Source organism: Lipophrys pholis, assembly GCF_963383615.2.
Source record: "Lipophrys pholis genome assembly, chromosome: 4".
NCBI lineage: Eukaryota > Metazoa > Chordata > Actinopteri > Blenniiformes > Blenniidae > Lipophrys > Lipophrys pholis.
The window spans coordinates 9,930,227-9,945,381 of NC_137637.1; the positions used below are offsets into that span (position 1 = coordinate 9,930,227).

The following is a 15,155-nucleotide window of genomic DNA, read 5'->3' on the forward strand; positions in this document are numbered from 1 at the left end:
CCAGGCTAAAATCCGGGCCACCTGACCAATAAAGGTTATCACGTGATGCAGATCACAGATCTGGATAACCGATGTCAAGATAATTAAGAAAGGACAAGATCTGCAACAGAGCATCAGCATATCGAGTATCAGTGGGCAAATTGTCGGGGGTCATTCAAACACAGAAACTGTTTGACAGCAGTGTCAGAAATGCCACGATACAGGGAGCAGTCTGGTCCTGCAGGGAAATTCCCCAAAACACAATGTTTGCTTGATGGTGAGCTTCCATGCAAATATGCCAACAAACTGAAATGACTGCAGCGAAAAGTGAAAGCGTCCCTCTCTGTGTGCATCTTCAAACAGCTTCCCGGGTACAGATGACCTCTTTCACACTACACAGTCCTTCAACATTTTCCACATTCATCCATGTGAACATTCAGAGGCACTCACGCACATTACCAACACATTTCTTGAAATAAAGAAAAGCAAATGAATGGCCATCCTTAAATGTCGCCCACACTGTTTTAAAGGCTGGCCTCGTCTTTTGAGTTTGAAAAGACGAAGAAGACAAGGTCACCCACGAGCGCTGCTTTTAAGACGCGTGAAAGCAGGACCGCATAAAGCCATGGCTTTCTGAGACGTGCCCTCTATAGCCTGCTAACTGTACAAGCATACCTGAGTGAAAGGTACCATCAACCATATTGTTTGGCTGAAGTATCGCAAATGTCTTTGCACTTTCTTTGAAATAAGAGCAGAACATAAATATGCTCGAGTTTCTCTTCAAAAATGCACACAAACGACAACTCAAGGACCTGTGCCGATGGAGATATCTTTTCAGCACCAAGTTTCTGGCCATCAAAGCTCCACAATCATTGTCTGACAAGCAGAGTGTTCATTCTTCCCTCACAACAGGGAGGGCAAGAATAGGCTTTGAAAGAGCTGACAAAACCCTCAGTGTTCCCAACACTATAAAGGCCCGGTGGAGAGAGACCTTGGAGGGTTATTAAAAGATCACAGCGTTAACTGAAGACAGACGAAACCGCATCCAGAACATCACTGAACCCTCTCTGCAGAGCTTCTGTCTGCTGCATGGAACCCATTCATTTTGACTGGCCAAGTGAAGTAATTTTAAACGAATGCTAAATGTACTGTTGCCATGGCATTTTGTCAGAGTCGTAACATTCTGCCAATGATAAAACCCATCTAAAGTCTCTCACTGAATGTCACAAATCATTCAAAATGAAACAGATCTGCCACTCAAACATATTTTGTTGTGTCATTGGTTCCTGAGACAACAAACCCACATCCACTAAAGGAAAGCTTTGTTCAAAAGCTAACCCCCGTTTTCACAACGTTTTAAGTGAAAACGCATGGCTTGTGCGTTTTCCTTTCAGAAAGGTTTCATGTTCAAATGGCAATGTTTTGAGAATGATGTCCATTTACACTGCAATGGCAGCAACACTGAAAATTATGTAGTTTTCATGTTGGGCCACTAGTGGGTGCTGTTGTTACCTTAGCCAAGGAAATTGGCCAAGAAGGTTATGTTTTCTTCTGCATGTATTTATTTATTGGTTTAAATGGATTTTTCTTTTCACAAAAAATCCTCACCCGAATTGCATGACATTTTCAGGGATTATTTGTCATCATCCAAGGACCAATCGATTACATTTTGGCATGTTAACGGCTAACCGTTTCCCCAAAAACGATTTCCCAGACAAAACATGAGAGGCACCTCATAGAGGACATCAAAGGAGATCAGTGTCTATTGCCATGGAGATGCTCCTTGCTCAGTGTTTCACACAGAGCTGCTGTGTCTGAAATTCTAATCGATAGGTCCTTGGATGATGGCAAAGCTTATTCGGGTCAATAGTTTTTGTGAAAAGTTGGTAAAATACATACATACAAACCAATAAATAAATAAACAAACTTGGCCAAAAACATAACCTTCACCACTATTTTGGTTGGCGAACGTAACAATACACCATCAACAAATCGCAATAAAAGTTTTGAGGTTTCACTTGAAATCGTTGCCATGTAAACGGGCCCCTGATCTGCCTTTAGCCTTCAACAAAAAGACCTTTAGGAAACAATTAAAGACCTGCTTTTAAGTGGAAAAAATTGTGTTTGAATCTAACTTTCACCCTGTAACCCCTGTGCTTGGTGACTTACTGGGCTTGCAAGGAATGGGCTGCAGCGGCAGGGTCATCTGGGGTTCGGAGGTGACGGAGAGGGGCTGTGCGTTGGGGTGGAATGCCGGTATCATCACGTAGGGCATGTTCACCTGCTGGGGCAGAGCAGAACGAGCACACTGTGCATAAAAGCGCTCCACTCAGTTGTCTGACAGTTGGCTAGAAGATGAGGACTGGGTGGAAGGTGTGGAGGAGCTGACCTGGATCTGCTGCTGGAGCAGGTTGATCTTGTGCTGCTGCTGGATCAACTGCTGCTGCTGTTTGGCGATCTGAGAGAAAGAGACATGCTTGTTAGTTGATTCTGCCGAAAATAGCCAAAACTGTTGAGTTTCAGTATCTTGCCTGAAAACGTCTAACACATGATCAGGTGAAGATCAGAAGCCAATGTTGGGATTGGAACCTGCCACAGCCAACTGTATTGACCATCTTCCATTCCGGAGAGCTTTAACTGTTGTTGTCTTCCATGTGTCGGTGTCCTCTACATACTTCAACTACATGCTAATGTGGCTCACTATAACATTATGTGGTTCAAAGTGGCCAGCTGGTTGGCGAAAACACATACAATACAGTAAAAGAGGGAAATTGGAATCAGACTGCCAACTTTGAGACTGAAAGATTAGCTGGTCTATATTTGAGCCTCAGTGGATCTGCAGCAGTGGTTCTGGAGATCCCTGATTCAACTCCTCTCATTCTAATAATCATGTCATTACCAAGTGTGAACCAAGTGTTTGGTTTACCATCAGTCAAGTTACAAAGCTTCAGCCATTGATACACTCTTAGATTCATGTACCAGTGCTCATTGGCAACACCATCAAACTTTCAGAGATCACGAGGTCATACAGTGAATTTTCATAGAGCTCTGGCATGAAATCTCTCAAACTAAATTTCATTTTCAAAGTTCACCTGACAGCTTTGCCGAATCTTCATGTAGAGTTAAAATATAAACCCTGATGCACAGAGAGGCTTTGGAAAGGTTGTCATAAACAGAGAAGTGTGGAGGTGTTTGCATGTTGTCTGGAGTGTGACATCCGATGCGTATGGGCTGTTACCTGCTCCTGCTGCTGTCGAGCCAGCTCCATCTGCTGCTGCTGCTTTTCTAGCAGCAGAGCCGCCATGTTCCTCTGCTCCGAGTGGGCTCCCAGGAGCTGCTCCCTCAGTCCGCTCAGCTGATTGATCATCATCAACAGCTGCAGCTCCTTCTCTGCCAGAGACTCGGGGGTACCTGCCGGGGGGTCCGAGGATCACACAGAGTTAATGCAACATTAAGTCCGTCACGGCTCCTTCCCACCAATTAAAGCACAATCCTTTGGGGGGGGGGGGGGGGGGGGGGGGGTTCTTATGAGATTCAAGCCCTGTCCACACAATCTATTTTCTCCCCATTGTTCTTAAAAGGTTTCCCATCCACATGGCACCATGAAAATTACTCAAAACGATGTAGTACATATGCCAGACCTATAGGGGGTACTGTAACTCTGCCATAAAAAAAACCACCAAAAATGGACAAGAAGACAGAGCGTGGAAAAATCCTCATATTCAAAAAATCCAAAATCTCACATTATTAAACCAAATAGCGTCAGTAGCTTCTGCAGCTCGATCTGGAGCATGAAATCCGCCATTGTTGTTGTTGTTATGTGACGTCATAGAGAGGGTGGCGGGGTTATCGGTTGTCAAGAGTTGGGGCGATGACATCAACGTTTTTAGCAATTTCTCCACTCTGAAACCCATTTTCAAAAAGCCCTTTTACAGACCCCTCAAAAGCGGCGCCGTGTGGATAATGGGCCAAAACGATACAGATACATGTGGACGGGCCTTAAAGTGTGCGAGGATGAAGCTAATCTGATTACACAATGATGCTAAATCAACATTCCTTTGTGGAACAAAAGGCCTCATTGACATGACGACATTTTCAAGTGAAATCGCAAATTTTTCACTGCGTTTTGAATGTCCGTTTACACAACAACGGTGCTCAGAGTCACTAAAAACACAACTTTTTGAAAATGGCACTGCTGTTGGTCATATGCATCACGGCCGAAGTAAATTGTTCTTCGGCACATGCGTGACTAGATGGACAATAACAACAATGTTTGCCTCCAGAGTGTCATGACTCTAAGTCCGTATTCTCCAGGGACTTGGTAGTTTTATAGTTTAAAGTCACCATAATAACAGTCCAGCAAAAACAATCAACAGCACCCACTAGTGGCCAAACATGCTAACTACATCTTTACAATGATCCTGGCGTTGGCGTGTAAACGTAAACCGTTTATGAAACAAGAACGAAATGTCTTAACTTGAAACGCTGGCGTGTAAATGGGGCCTGAAAGATGAAGCTATCCTGATCACACACTAGCTAAACAAACATTCTTCTGTGGAACAAAAGATTAAGACTTTCGTTGGATCCAGGTGATGCTTTAGAAGTAAGTTAACCTTATATAACATCCGTCAATGAAAGAAACAGACTGACATTTCTGTGGTGTGGTGGTATATGAATTGGACTTGGATGGAAGAAATGCATTGGTCATGTCTGACAGCTGACCTTTGAGTTGTCCTGCCCCCACTGTGCTTTTATCCAGAAGTTTCTCCTTCCAGTCAGCATTCAGCAGCTTCTCAATGGTCGGCATTACTGTGAACAGACACAACAGGTCCTCAGCAGAGCCGCTCCGGCTGTGAAAAATGTATTTCATCCCAAAAAAAAAAATTACATCTCACGACAAACCGCTTTCGCTTCTGCCTTTCTAATGGCATTGATTTGAAGAAGACGTCGAAGGGTTCGGAGGGCAGAGGTTGTTTTGTGCATCAGGGAGAAGTTTGGAGTGTTTTGAGTGGATCAATATTTGGACGCAGAACAATCGCAGGTCGGCCGGTGGAGTGAATTTAAGAAGAATTTACGACGAGCAGCCCTCGAGTCTTTCACGGCCCGGTGAAAGACTCGAGGGCACGGAGAGTCTTGCGAACGGCTGGGAGAGAAACCTTTCACTCCGTGTGCCAAGGATGAACGAAATCAGACAAAAAAACAGAAGAAAAAGAGAAGAAAACCCAGTTATCTCCCCCTCTGAACTCAGCCAGGAACAAAAACAACACCCTCACTTTCCCAGACGAGCCGTCACTTCTGCACATCGATTTTCAGCCGCCTGCTTTGTTTACCACTGAATGGCGGCAGAATGTAGTGCACTTAAACACATAAGATACCGAGTCATCAGAGTGAGGTCGGTGGGAGACTTGTATGGACCCGTGTTTATGTGAGATACAGAGAAATGCTCCCATAGAAGGAAATAAAGCCGAGGTATCACATCTCATAGAGAATGATGGAGCTGGTCGAGCTGAAGTAAACTTTGAAGCAAACGCAGTGTTTTCCTCATATTTCTATTAGACAGCAGCTGGATGGCTCTGAGAGCCGCTTTATCTAAGATTCAAGATAGAAATGTTCTAAATTGATGCATTTTAAAGCAAAAACAGGAGGTTAGATTAAGACCCGTTTACCCAACAATGATTTCAAATGAAACCAGAAAACTTTCATAGCATTCTCGGTGTATGTTTACATGACAACGATGCTCGGAGCCACTGAAAACGTAACTTGGAAACGAGAGAAAAGATTACTTTTGGAAAATGATCCGACTGGTGGAAGATGCAAATTTTCTGAAAACCGCTCGCAAGGAGGAAGTGATTGAAAATACTCAGACTGTCTCTGTGGAAACAGGGGAAAACGCAACTTTTCTGAAACTTTCTGAAATAGTTGTTCTGCACATGCTCAGTAGAAGGACATTAACAATGTTTCCTCCAGAGTGTCACGACTCCCAGTCCATATTCTCCTGGGACTTGGTGGTTTTAGAGTTGACAGTCACCGTATAATAATCCAATTTAGTCGTCTGTACATATGTCTGTGTACTCGCCATTGTTAATGTTTGTTTTTGTAATGAAACCACACACACATGGAGCAAAGAATATTACGGTACAAACAAACAGCACCAACCAGTGGCCTGTCATGCTCCCTGTATCATTTTCAACCTTTCTGCCATTTCAGTGTAAACAGGCATCGTTTTCACAACGCTGCTGTGTAAATGCGAAACTTTTCTGAAACAAAAACGCAAAAACTATGAATTTTCACTTGAAATGTCGTGTAAACGGGTCCTCAAATAATTGTAGTTTCTGTGTTTTAGTAATTGAATCATTAAGGCTAGTTGTGTGGGTGTGACAGCTCATGACACACACCGTATAAAAGATGACACAGAGTTAAAATGTGGGTTAGGAGAGGTAATGTTCTTTACTTTGTGAGATGACGTAAGAATAGAAATGCAAGCTTTGAAATAAGAAACCATTTTCCCCCCTAATTTTTATATAAATAAACTGTTAATCAGATAAAAAATTTATGATTGTAATGCTTCACATGGCACTTGAAATTTGAGTTTAAAACTTGAAAATGTTTTTAAAAACTGTTTTTATTATTATATACATTTTCAAATCTTATATTTTATATGCTACATCAGAAGATCTGGTGTTAAAATCAGGTGAACATGAATGTGTTTTGGGGCTGGTTTACAGTGACAGTCTGAGTTTAGGGAAAACAAAAGGAATATCAGGTATATTTTCAAATGACACATCAATCCATCTTTTATAGCATTTTAGAATGTTTAGAAAGAAACCTGCAAAAAAAGAAGTTCAAAATAAACTGAAAATCTAAGAGCTCAAAAAAGCACAGTCATTAATAAATATGAACATATCTAAACATTTATAAACATTAACAAAAGTGGACACAATTGCTAAATTCTTAGCACGTTTCTGTTTGTGTGCATTTAAAAATAACTATGGTGGCAAAAGTTCAACCTGAATTGCAGTTTTTCAGCCAAATTTCTTCTTTCAAATGAGTGAATATTATATCTGTCACATCTTTTTTAATTTAAAGATTCACTGCTTGTTGCCTTCATCTCAACATCTTGGAGAAACATGCGAGAACAAACCAGAACGGACTTTAAGCCAATCACTGAGCAGGTCTGGCGATGGGTGATTTAAACGGCGCCAAGCATCAGCATCATATTGTTCAACGCAATTTAAACGGCATCAGTTTTCCCCATCAATGCATGGCAGCCATGGCAGAAATTTAAAGAATTTCCCTCTGGGGTTATTAAGGCGTTTCTATTCTCCAAGACTGTCAAGTCTAGGGAAGAGTAAATCTTATATTTGGTCTGAATGGCCTCGCTGGGTCAGATGCAAGCCTCGACTGTGCTTCATGTGGGTCAACAGCTTGTATCGGGTCACGCTGTAAAGAACCGATCGGTCCCATCTGAAGGAACTCTAACACGACACATAACCAATCACATACTGATGAATTTCCTTCACATGATCACCGTCTATCACTATGACTGCATTTTCATAAATTATTGAGCCTCTCGACACAATGAAAGTATGAACAGTTTTGAAATAACGTCACTGTTCTTTCTTTCTACTAGACCATAGCATAGTCCGTTAACAGAAGAAAAACAGCAGGGTCAGAGTCGGACAATAAATGGAGCTAATCAGCAACATACCCTGCGAGACAAAATGATTACAGGTTGGACACAGACAACTCAACAGCAACACACAAAAGCGGCATTACTCGTTTTTAACTGTTGCATAATTGATAATACTGCTTCGAATGTTCACCCCACCTTCAACTGTGACCATTAAGAAAAGGCAGGGACAGACATCACATTGTATGTCTTGAATCCTAATCCAGACCAGTTTTAAAAAAGTTAACAGGTAAACAAAAAAATGAATGATGCATTACAGCTTCTTTGCTGGATCATGTGTAATCTACTAAAGTTGTCAAGAAATTTAGCTCAAACTGAAAAAAAAGTCATAAAAAGTTATTTGTTGTTGAAATGCTTCAAAGAGAATTACCACTGAACTGAAAAGAAGATTATCATTCAGACTCTTAGTGACATTAAATATTAAGTTTGGTAAAAGTTAGCTCAAGAAACTTTCGGTAAAATGTCAAAACACTCATTTTAGGTCTTCAGATGAAAACAGTATCTTAGTTTAAATGTGAAGCTTCATTTTTCAGAGTAAAGTCTGAAAAAAGGCATAACTTCTGTCATAACATGAAACAAAGTGCACATCACCTGATGATCGACACACGGACATTCAACAGTCCGTTTATTGTTTCGTCTGACTGCAGAACACAAAGCAGCCAACAGTCGGACTAAAAACGTTTTTATTTCACAAGTCTCGTTGATTTTTATGTGATATATGTTACTGCTTTTAGCTTATATTGTTGTTTTTAGCACTTTGAGATGTATGAATGTAAAGTGCAATACAAATAAAGTGCATTATTATTATAAATATTATTAGAATTATTATTAGTTAAGACAGACCTTCCTTGAAGTTGGATTGTCCCTCAGATCGACCGTGCATCCTGACTTCCTTCAGTCCCATGGGGCTTTGTCTGTGAGACAGTTCTTTGCCTGGTGATCCCTCCTGTCGGAACACAGAAGAAAAAGGAAAAAGGTCAGCTTATACCACACTGGGAGCCGAAAAGCACCTGTTCTGTTTCAACATACCAATCTGTGACACATCCGACACTGAAGTGTCTCGTCACACCTTCAGAACCTACCGAAGGAGAGCGTGACAGCGGGGGCGTCAGCTGACGGGCCTCCAGCGGCTGTATCCCCGACCAATCGCGGGAGGGAGACGTCTTAGGAGGCTCGGTGTACGTGCCGACTCCGCCTCCTACGCCGGACTCCTCCTGCTCCACTTTGACACCCAGCATGCTGACATCGCCAGCGTAGATGAGCTGCAGAGCTGGAGGGCTGGGCTCAACCATCCTGCTGCAAGACAAACAGCACACAATACCAGATGTCACTAAGGTGTGGCCACAATTACATGCCAACTCTGTAACTGTTAGTCGGTGTCACAACTTGAAAGAGCAGAAATCAGTTTAAAGAAAGTTTAGAGATCAACAAATGTGTTTTAGTAGGGAAAGTCCTGGAGAAAAAGCAGTAAAACAGAAGTATTCCTGCAGATGTGAGTCGAGTTGGGCAACAAGAGTCCTAACAGAGATCAAGTTAATGTGACTGTGTCACTTTAGCATTTGTTGGCTGAAGCAACAGTTTACATTTGGGATTTCCACGTTTTACTGTAGTTGAACGACAATGCAACAGTGTAGTGTTTAGAGAATCATCAAAACATTAAGGCCCCGTTTACACGACTGCGTTCTCAAGCAAAAATCCATTGCTTTTGCCTTTCCATTTCAGAAAAGTTTCACGTTTATGCTAGGGGTGGGGCCGATCCGACCCAGTATGGGTATCGGGTTCCAATACCAGCGTAATTCACGGATCAGAAATTTCCATAATGAGTCAGGAAATCCACTCCACAGTTTGCCGCCAGCTGGCAGGCTAGCATGGCAGCACTGTGCTATCCAACTTTTAATGACAACATGTTGCTGTTTGAACTTATTTTACTCTCAAAACACCACAAAGCAGCACATCAATGTGGATGTTTGCAAAGCCGTAGTACAGCCAGGTGGTCGCTCTGCTGCCAGACATGAGTTTTAAAACTTCAGCTCACCGAGGAGAACGGCACTGACCGCAGCATCTAAACAATGAAAAGCAGCTCCTCCATGCTGTAGCGGTCGATTCACACCTCCGTGAAGCTGCGTCCTACCCCACGTAAAACTCCCTGAAAATAGTCCCAATCGTTTGTGCTGCATTGGAGCTGGAAACACGGCTGTTTGTAGTGAGTTGCTAAACAATTCCCCCAGTACTAATAAAGTGATTCAGAGGTTTTAAAAATAGAACTAGTTTATTATGAGATGAAGACGTCATGCAGACCCCCACATTGTCCAAATGGAACAACAATAGTTTGTACTGGTTCCTATTCTGACCTTATACTAGCCTCAAGTTACCGTTTGAGAGAGTACATGTATACATTTGTACATTTCATACTTGCCTGTAGAGAGGAGTTTATTACAACCGCATATAAAATCTGTGGAATGGATTTCCTGACTCATTACTCCTCGTCTCATTGAGACCCTCCTCCTTTCAGGAATTCCAGTCCACATTTTGCCACCAGTGAGCAGAGCAGCAGCAGGGAAACACTGTGGAGGCATTTCAACAACAGTAAAGCAGACGAGGCTTGTGGATCGGAAATCTCCGCACGTTGGATCGGAAATTTCTGGTCCGTGAATTACGTTGATATTGGAACCCGATACTGATACTGGATCTGATCAACACCATCCCTAATAATGATAATAACAATCGTAAAGCAAACAGAGCTTTAGTATCGGAATAGTATCGGTATTGGCAGATATCCAAATTCAGGTATCAGAGTCGGATCAAAAGTGAAAAAATGTGGATGGACGCATCCCTAGTTTATACGCAATGTTCTGAAAACGATGCTTGTTTCCACCCAAATGGTAGAAACACTGAAAACAATGTAGTTAGCATTCCAGGACTATCACCTATAAAACTACCAAGTCCCAGTAGAATATGGACTGAGAGTCATGACACTCTGGAGGAAAACATTGTTGTTACTGTCCATCTACTGAGCATGTGCAGAACAACTATTTACTACAGACATGGTACGAATGCACAGTCGCAGCGTTTCTGCCATTTACACGATGACAGAGTTCTGAGCTTTTTTAAAAAGTTGCATTTCCAGTGGCTCCGAACACAATTGTTTAAATTTATTGGTTATTTGTTAGTGATTCCACTTGCCATCACCAGGCGTATTATTGTACTACATTTAATTTATTCTTATTTATGGGTCTGTATAATATGTAATTATTCACTGTTTTATTAATCATTATAGAAAGCAACAAAGTAAATGTTCAGTTCTCAGTCGGCACTCGAACGCCACATGAATGAGGCGAGAGACTGCCTCTTTGTGTGTGTGTGTGTGTGTGTGTGTGTGTGTGTGTGTGTGTGTGTGTGTGTGTGTGTGTGTGTGTGTGTGTGTGTGTGTGTGTGTGTGTGTGTGTGTGTGTGTGTGTGTGTGTGTGTCCGGTTGGCGAAGAAGCAATGAAGGAGCAGTAGGTTAATCTAATAAAGCGGATTTACAGACAAGAAACTTGTCCTGCGTGACGCTACAATAGTAACACACAGTTACTTGGATAAGTAACATTAATTTGACTACTGGCTTGGAAATAGTAACGTGATATTAATCGTTACTGAAAAAAGTAATCATATGAGAGAAACGCGTCACTAAAGCCGCGGTCCCACCGCACTTTTTGTGCCAGGACGGGACGGGACGGGTTTTCGCGTCGTCCCACTGAAAAAGTTGTAGATTGGTACGGAAAGAAACCGTGACCACCGGCTACAATTTTCCGTCACCGCTCAGTTGAGGTACCTAGCTACGAGGAACGGTCTGTGAGGAGGAGCTACAACGCAGCCGTCTGCAAATTGGTAGAAACGATCGTCACTCTCAACTTGCCCACAATATTTAAATATTTCATCGGCCGTAAACCCTCCGTTGTTGTTCACATACGCCGCTTTGCGCTCACTGGTTGTTTTGTTAACTGGGTTTATTGAAACGTCAGCGTGCAACACAACACCGCGGTCTTTTAACGAGGTGCAGATGCTCCTCTCAGTAACAGGAGGAGAGGAGGAGCTTCAGCAGGAGCTGGATGCTGCTGTTCACAAGAAGAGATTTTAGCCTGAGTCAGGGAAAACAAGTCTCAAGAATTTACTCGGACAGCTGCGGAGCTGCGGCCGGATTAAGTCGTTTACCGCCCCCCCCCCCCGCGCGTTCTTTGCCTGACACGTCCCTGCGTCGTTCACAACCCCGCCTACATTTTAACCGTACTTTCTGCGGTGGGACCGCGCAAAAGAATTGGGTCTTGGTGCGCTTTGCTGTTCCGTACCCTTCCGACCCGCTCCGGCATGTACTAGACGGTGGCACCGTGGCTTAAGTAATACGATACTAGTTACTAGATACTGGTTCTGTTCTACAGTTGCTGATGCTTTGTGTTGATTTTGCTCATGTTATATGGTGACGGAAGATGCTGTGTGGCTTCAAATTAGCATCGTGGCCTTTGGCAGTAAGTGACTCCTGTTAGTTTAGTTTCACATCATTACGCTCGTGGACTGTGGCTGTGAGACCTGTGATGAACCTCTTTTATCTTGTGTTTTTCATATCAGGTACCTGTAAAAAAATTTTTTTATTCAAATGTCATTTTAGTTTTCTAAACCTGACTGCTATCAGGAAGACTCTTGTTCATTCGTGGACTGTTGCTGTGAGACCTGTGATGAACCGGTTTTTCTGTGTGTTTTTTATATCAGTGTCAATAAAGAAGCATCGGGAGAATGATAGACTACCTTTGTCATATGTAACTCAACACAACGCAAGAGAGAGTACCAGACTGCTACATAAACATATATCCAAGATGCAATGAAAGTTTTGCATTTTCACCTTAAATGGGCCTTAAAAACGACCCAATAAAACATATATAGAAGTTTCTGAAATATCAACCTCATTAAAAAAAAAAAAAAAGAAGCTAGAAACAAACATGAAGAACTGACCAAAGTCATTCGGTTTCATCCAAAAGAAACCCATGAAATTTTGCACGAAACTGCCCAAAAGTGGAGCTAAAGTGGCACGTGAGCGTGAAACTAACAGTCAACTCAGAGAAACAGTAAGCACACACAATGAACGGTTTGACTCAATTAAAAGGCACACAATTAAAGTTTCTGCCCTAATAAATGCACACGATTAAAGCTATCATACAGCAAAAGCCCAACAATTTAAGTCTTGGCTCAAACAAAGACCAACAATTAAAAGTATTTCCTCAAGCATGCACCAACAATGAAAGGCTGGGCTCCAACCAAAGTCTAGTGAAAACACTGTGGCAGCAAGTACAACCTGTACTATGGTAGGCTCACATTAAAATTCAAGTGTTTACAGTCAGTTATGCCCTATTAGGTTCTTTTAGTGTTGGAGGAATTATAATTAATGACATAATTGTTTTTTGACTGTTGCTAAGTGACCATCAGTAAAAATAAGGTAAATCGAGAAGGTTCACAATGAAAGTCTCACTGACGTCAGGCCCAAAATCTTTATTTCACAGCTAAAACCTAAAAAGTGATAAAAGTAGAGAAGTATGTTAAGAGTCTTGGAATAAAAATGCTTTAATATGAAGGAGAGTTAATGCAGAGGCACAATAATGAGACGTTGATACGTACGCCGACTCGGAAAAAGATCTGTCGCAAACAGTAGCAATTTTTGTTCGGTGCATTCATGTTCCATATGTTAACATGTTTGTGGAATCGGATGGAGCCACACTGTTCTCAATTATCTTAGTAGGTTGTATTTCACTTCAAGAGGGCCACCGGATGGAAAGCAGTGGCACAAAAATCCAGGAAAAAATAAGAAAATGAATGCAGACCCTGAGAACTGGACCCATCTGGACCACATTCTTGGTGTTCACGAGGACTGGAGTAGGTTTCAATAATCTGTCTGCTAGATTCTTTTATTAAAACCAGTGAAAACAATGTTACAAATGAAGACTGAAGACTGAAGACAAAAGATTAGTCCTTTAAGCCTTGTTATATTCTTGAGCTCATGGGTGTCAACCATCAGGCCCGCAAGAGGCTCCAATCTGGGCAACTCACCAAGTAAATGGTCAAAATTATCCTAGAAAACACAGATTTCTTGAAGAGTAGCGGACACAACACAACACTGAGACCTGAGCCGAGATATCGGCCATGAAAGCGAGCAACCTTGTTGCTATCAAACTCGCCTCTAAGCCATGCTGTCAGGGTGAGTTAGTAAAAACTCCCATAATGCAACAGCTATAGATGTTTTTTGGACATTTCACTTTGCACCAGAAGGTTTCGTTAAAATGAGCTTTATGTTGAGATTGTCATCATTTTCTGGAGTGATTGTTTAATTTTTGTCAAGATATACACATTTTCTTCATCTTATCCCGTCCAAAGTTTTTTTTGTCATTGCTCAGATCATACATGAAGTAGGGATGTCCTGATCACACATTTTGGCCCCCGATACTGATCCGATTTTTCAGAATTGAGTATCGGCCGATACCGATACTTTCCCAATCCGATACATACATTGCTACTGCAAATATACTCAGTCTATTTTTGGAGCAACTAAGATGTCTGAAGCTAAAAGCACCATTGGCAGAAGCTCTGTTTAGCTAGAAATTATTGTAAAACTCACTTATTGAATCAAAATTCTTCTCAGAATGACTTAAGAACTTATTTAAACTTTATTCAGTCATAACAAAAAAAAAAAAACAATTACACTCTGCACTCTTGTATATCTGTATCTATGTTAACTTAAACAACTTCACCTGGATTTTGTGGCAAATTAAAAAAAATTAAAAATGAAACCCAGTGAATCACTTTGACTAACATATAATATATAAAAAACTACAACATAAACAGTATTCAGTAAAACCAGTCAGAAGAACCCAATTCCATTTCAAAGTGTCTTTGACTGGTTGGGTTGAAAATAAGTCCTAAAAAAAGTGCAAATACAATAATAAAAATAAAAAAAATTTATCTTAAACATAAATGCTCTTGGGCTTAACTTCTTTGTGTATTAAATTTCAGTTTAACTTAAAGCAGTATGAGAGGTTTGACCTGAATTGTCACAAAACATTTACATTTCAATGTGAATTATAAACACTTAATTCCACTTCAAAGTGGTAAAACCTGTTTGACAAAAGTAGTCTGAACATAGTTCTCTCTAAAACTTATTCAGAATACGATCTTTGTTCTCCCTGGCCTTCTCCCAAAAAACTTCCATCCACACCTAACTATGAACACGGCTCAACACGAGGCTTCAAGGCATGTAGTACACATGCCAGGCCTTTAGGGGCGCTGTGACTCACCAAACACAATAAAAAACCAGAAGAAGACAGACCACATAGAAATGTAGAAGTAGATTTATACAGAGAAACACATACACCACTATATATAACTCTAGTTTTATAGGTCTATGACCCCGCTCCGCCTGCTTCTAGCTTCTGCAGCTCGTTTTTTTTTTTTTGATCGGCGGGGT

General features: G+C 41.5%; 1 protein-coding gene across 6 annotated transcripts in view; it reads right to left on the reverse strand.

The window, feature by feature from the left end:
- sox13 (SRY-box transcription factor 13) overlaps nucleotides 1–15,155 on the reverse strand; it is a 65,223-nt gene that overhangs the window by 13,916 nt on the left and 36,152 nt on the right. For 3 of the 6 annotated variants that reach the window (XM_080461757.1, XM_080461758.1, XM_080461759.1), the window contains 6 exons: nucleotides 8,752–8,965; nucleotides 8,513–8,615; nucleotides 4,702–4,788; nucleotides 3,218–3,390; nucleotides 2,369–2,437; nucleotides 2,149–2,263 (listed from right to left, as the gene is read on the reverse strand). In XM_080461757.1, the coding sequence (XP_080317883.1) occupies nucleotides 2,149–2,263; nucleotides 2,369–2,437; nucleotides 3,218–3,390; nucleotides 4,702–4,788; nucleotides 8,513–8,615; nucleotides 8,752–8,961 (757 nt within the window). In that variant the 5' untranslated portion in view covers nucleotides 8,962–8,965. The other 3 variants (XM_080461760.1, XM_080461762.1, XM_080461761.1) reach the window with 3 other exon arrangements.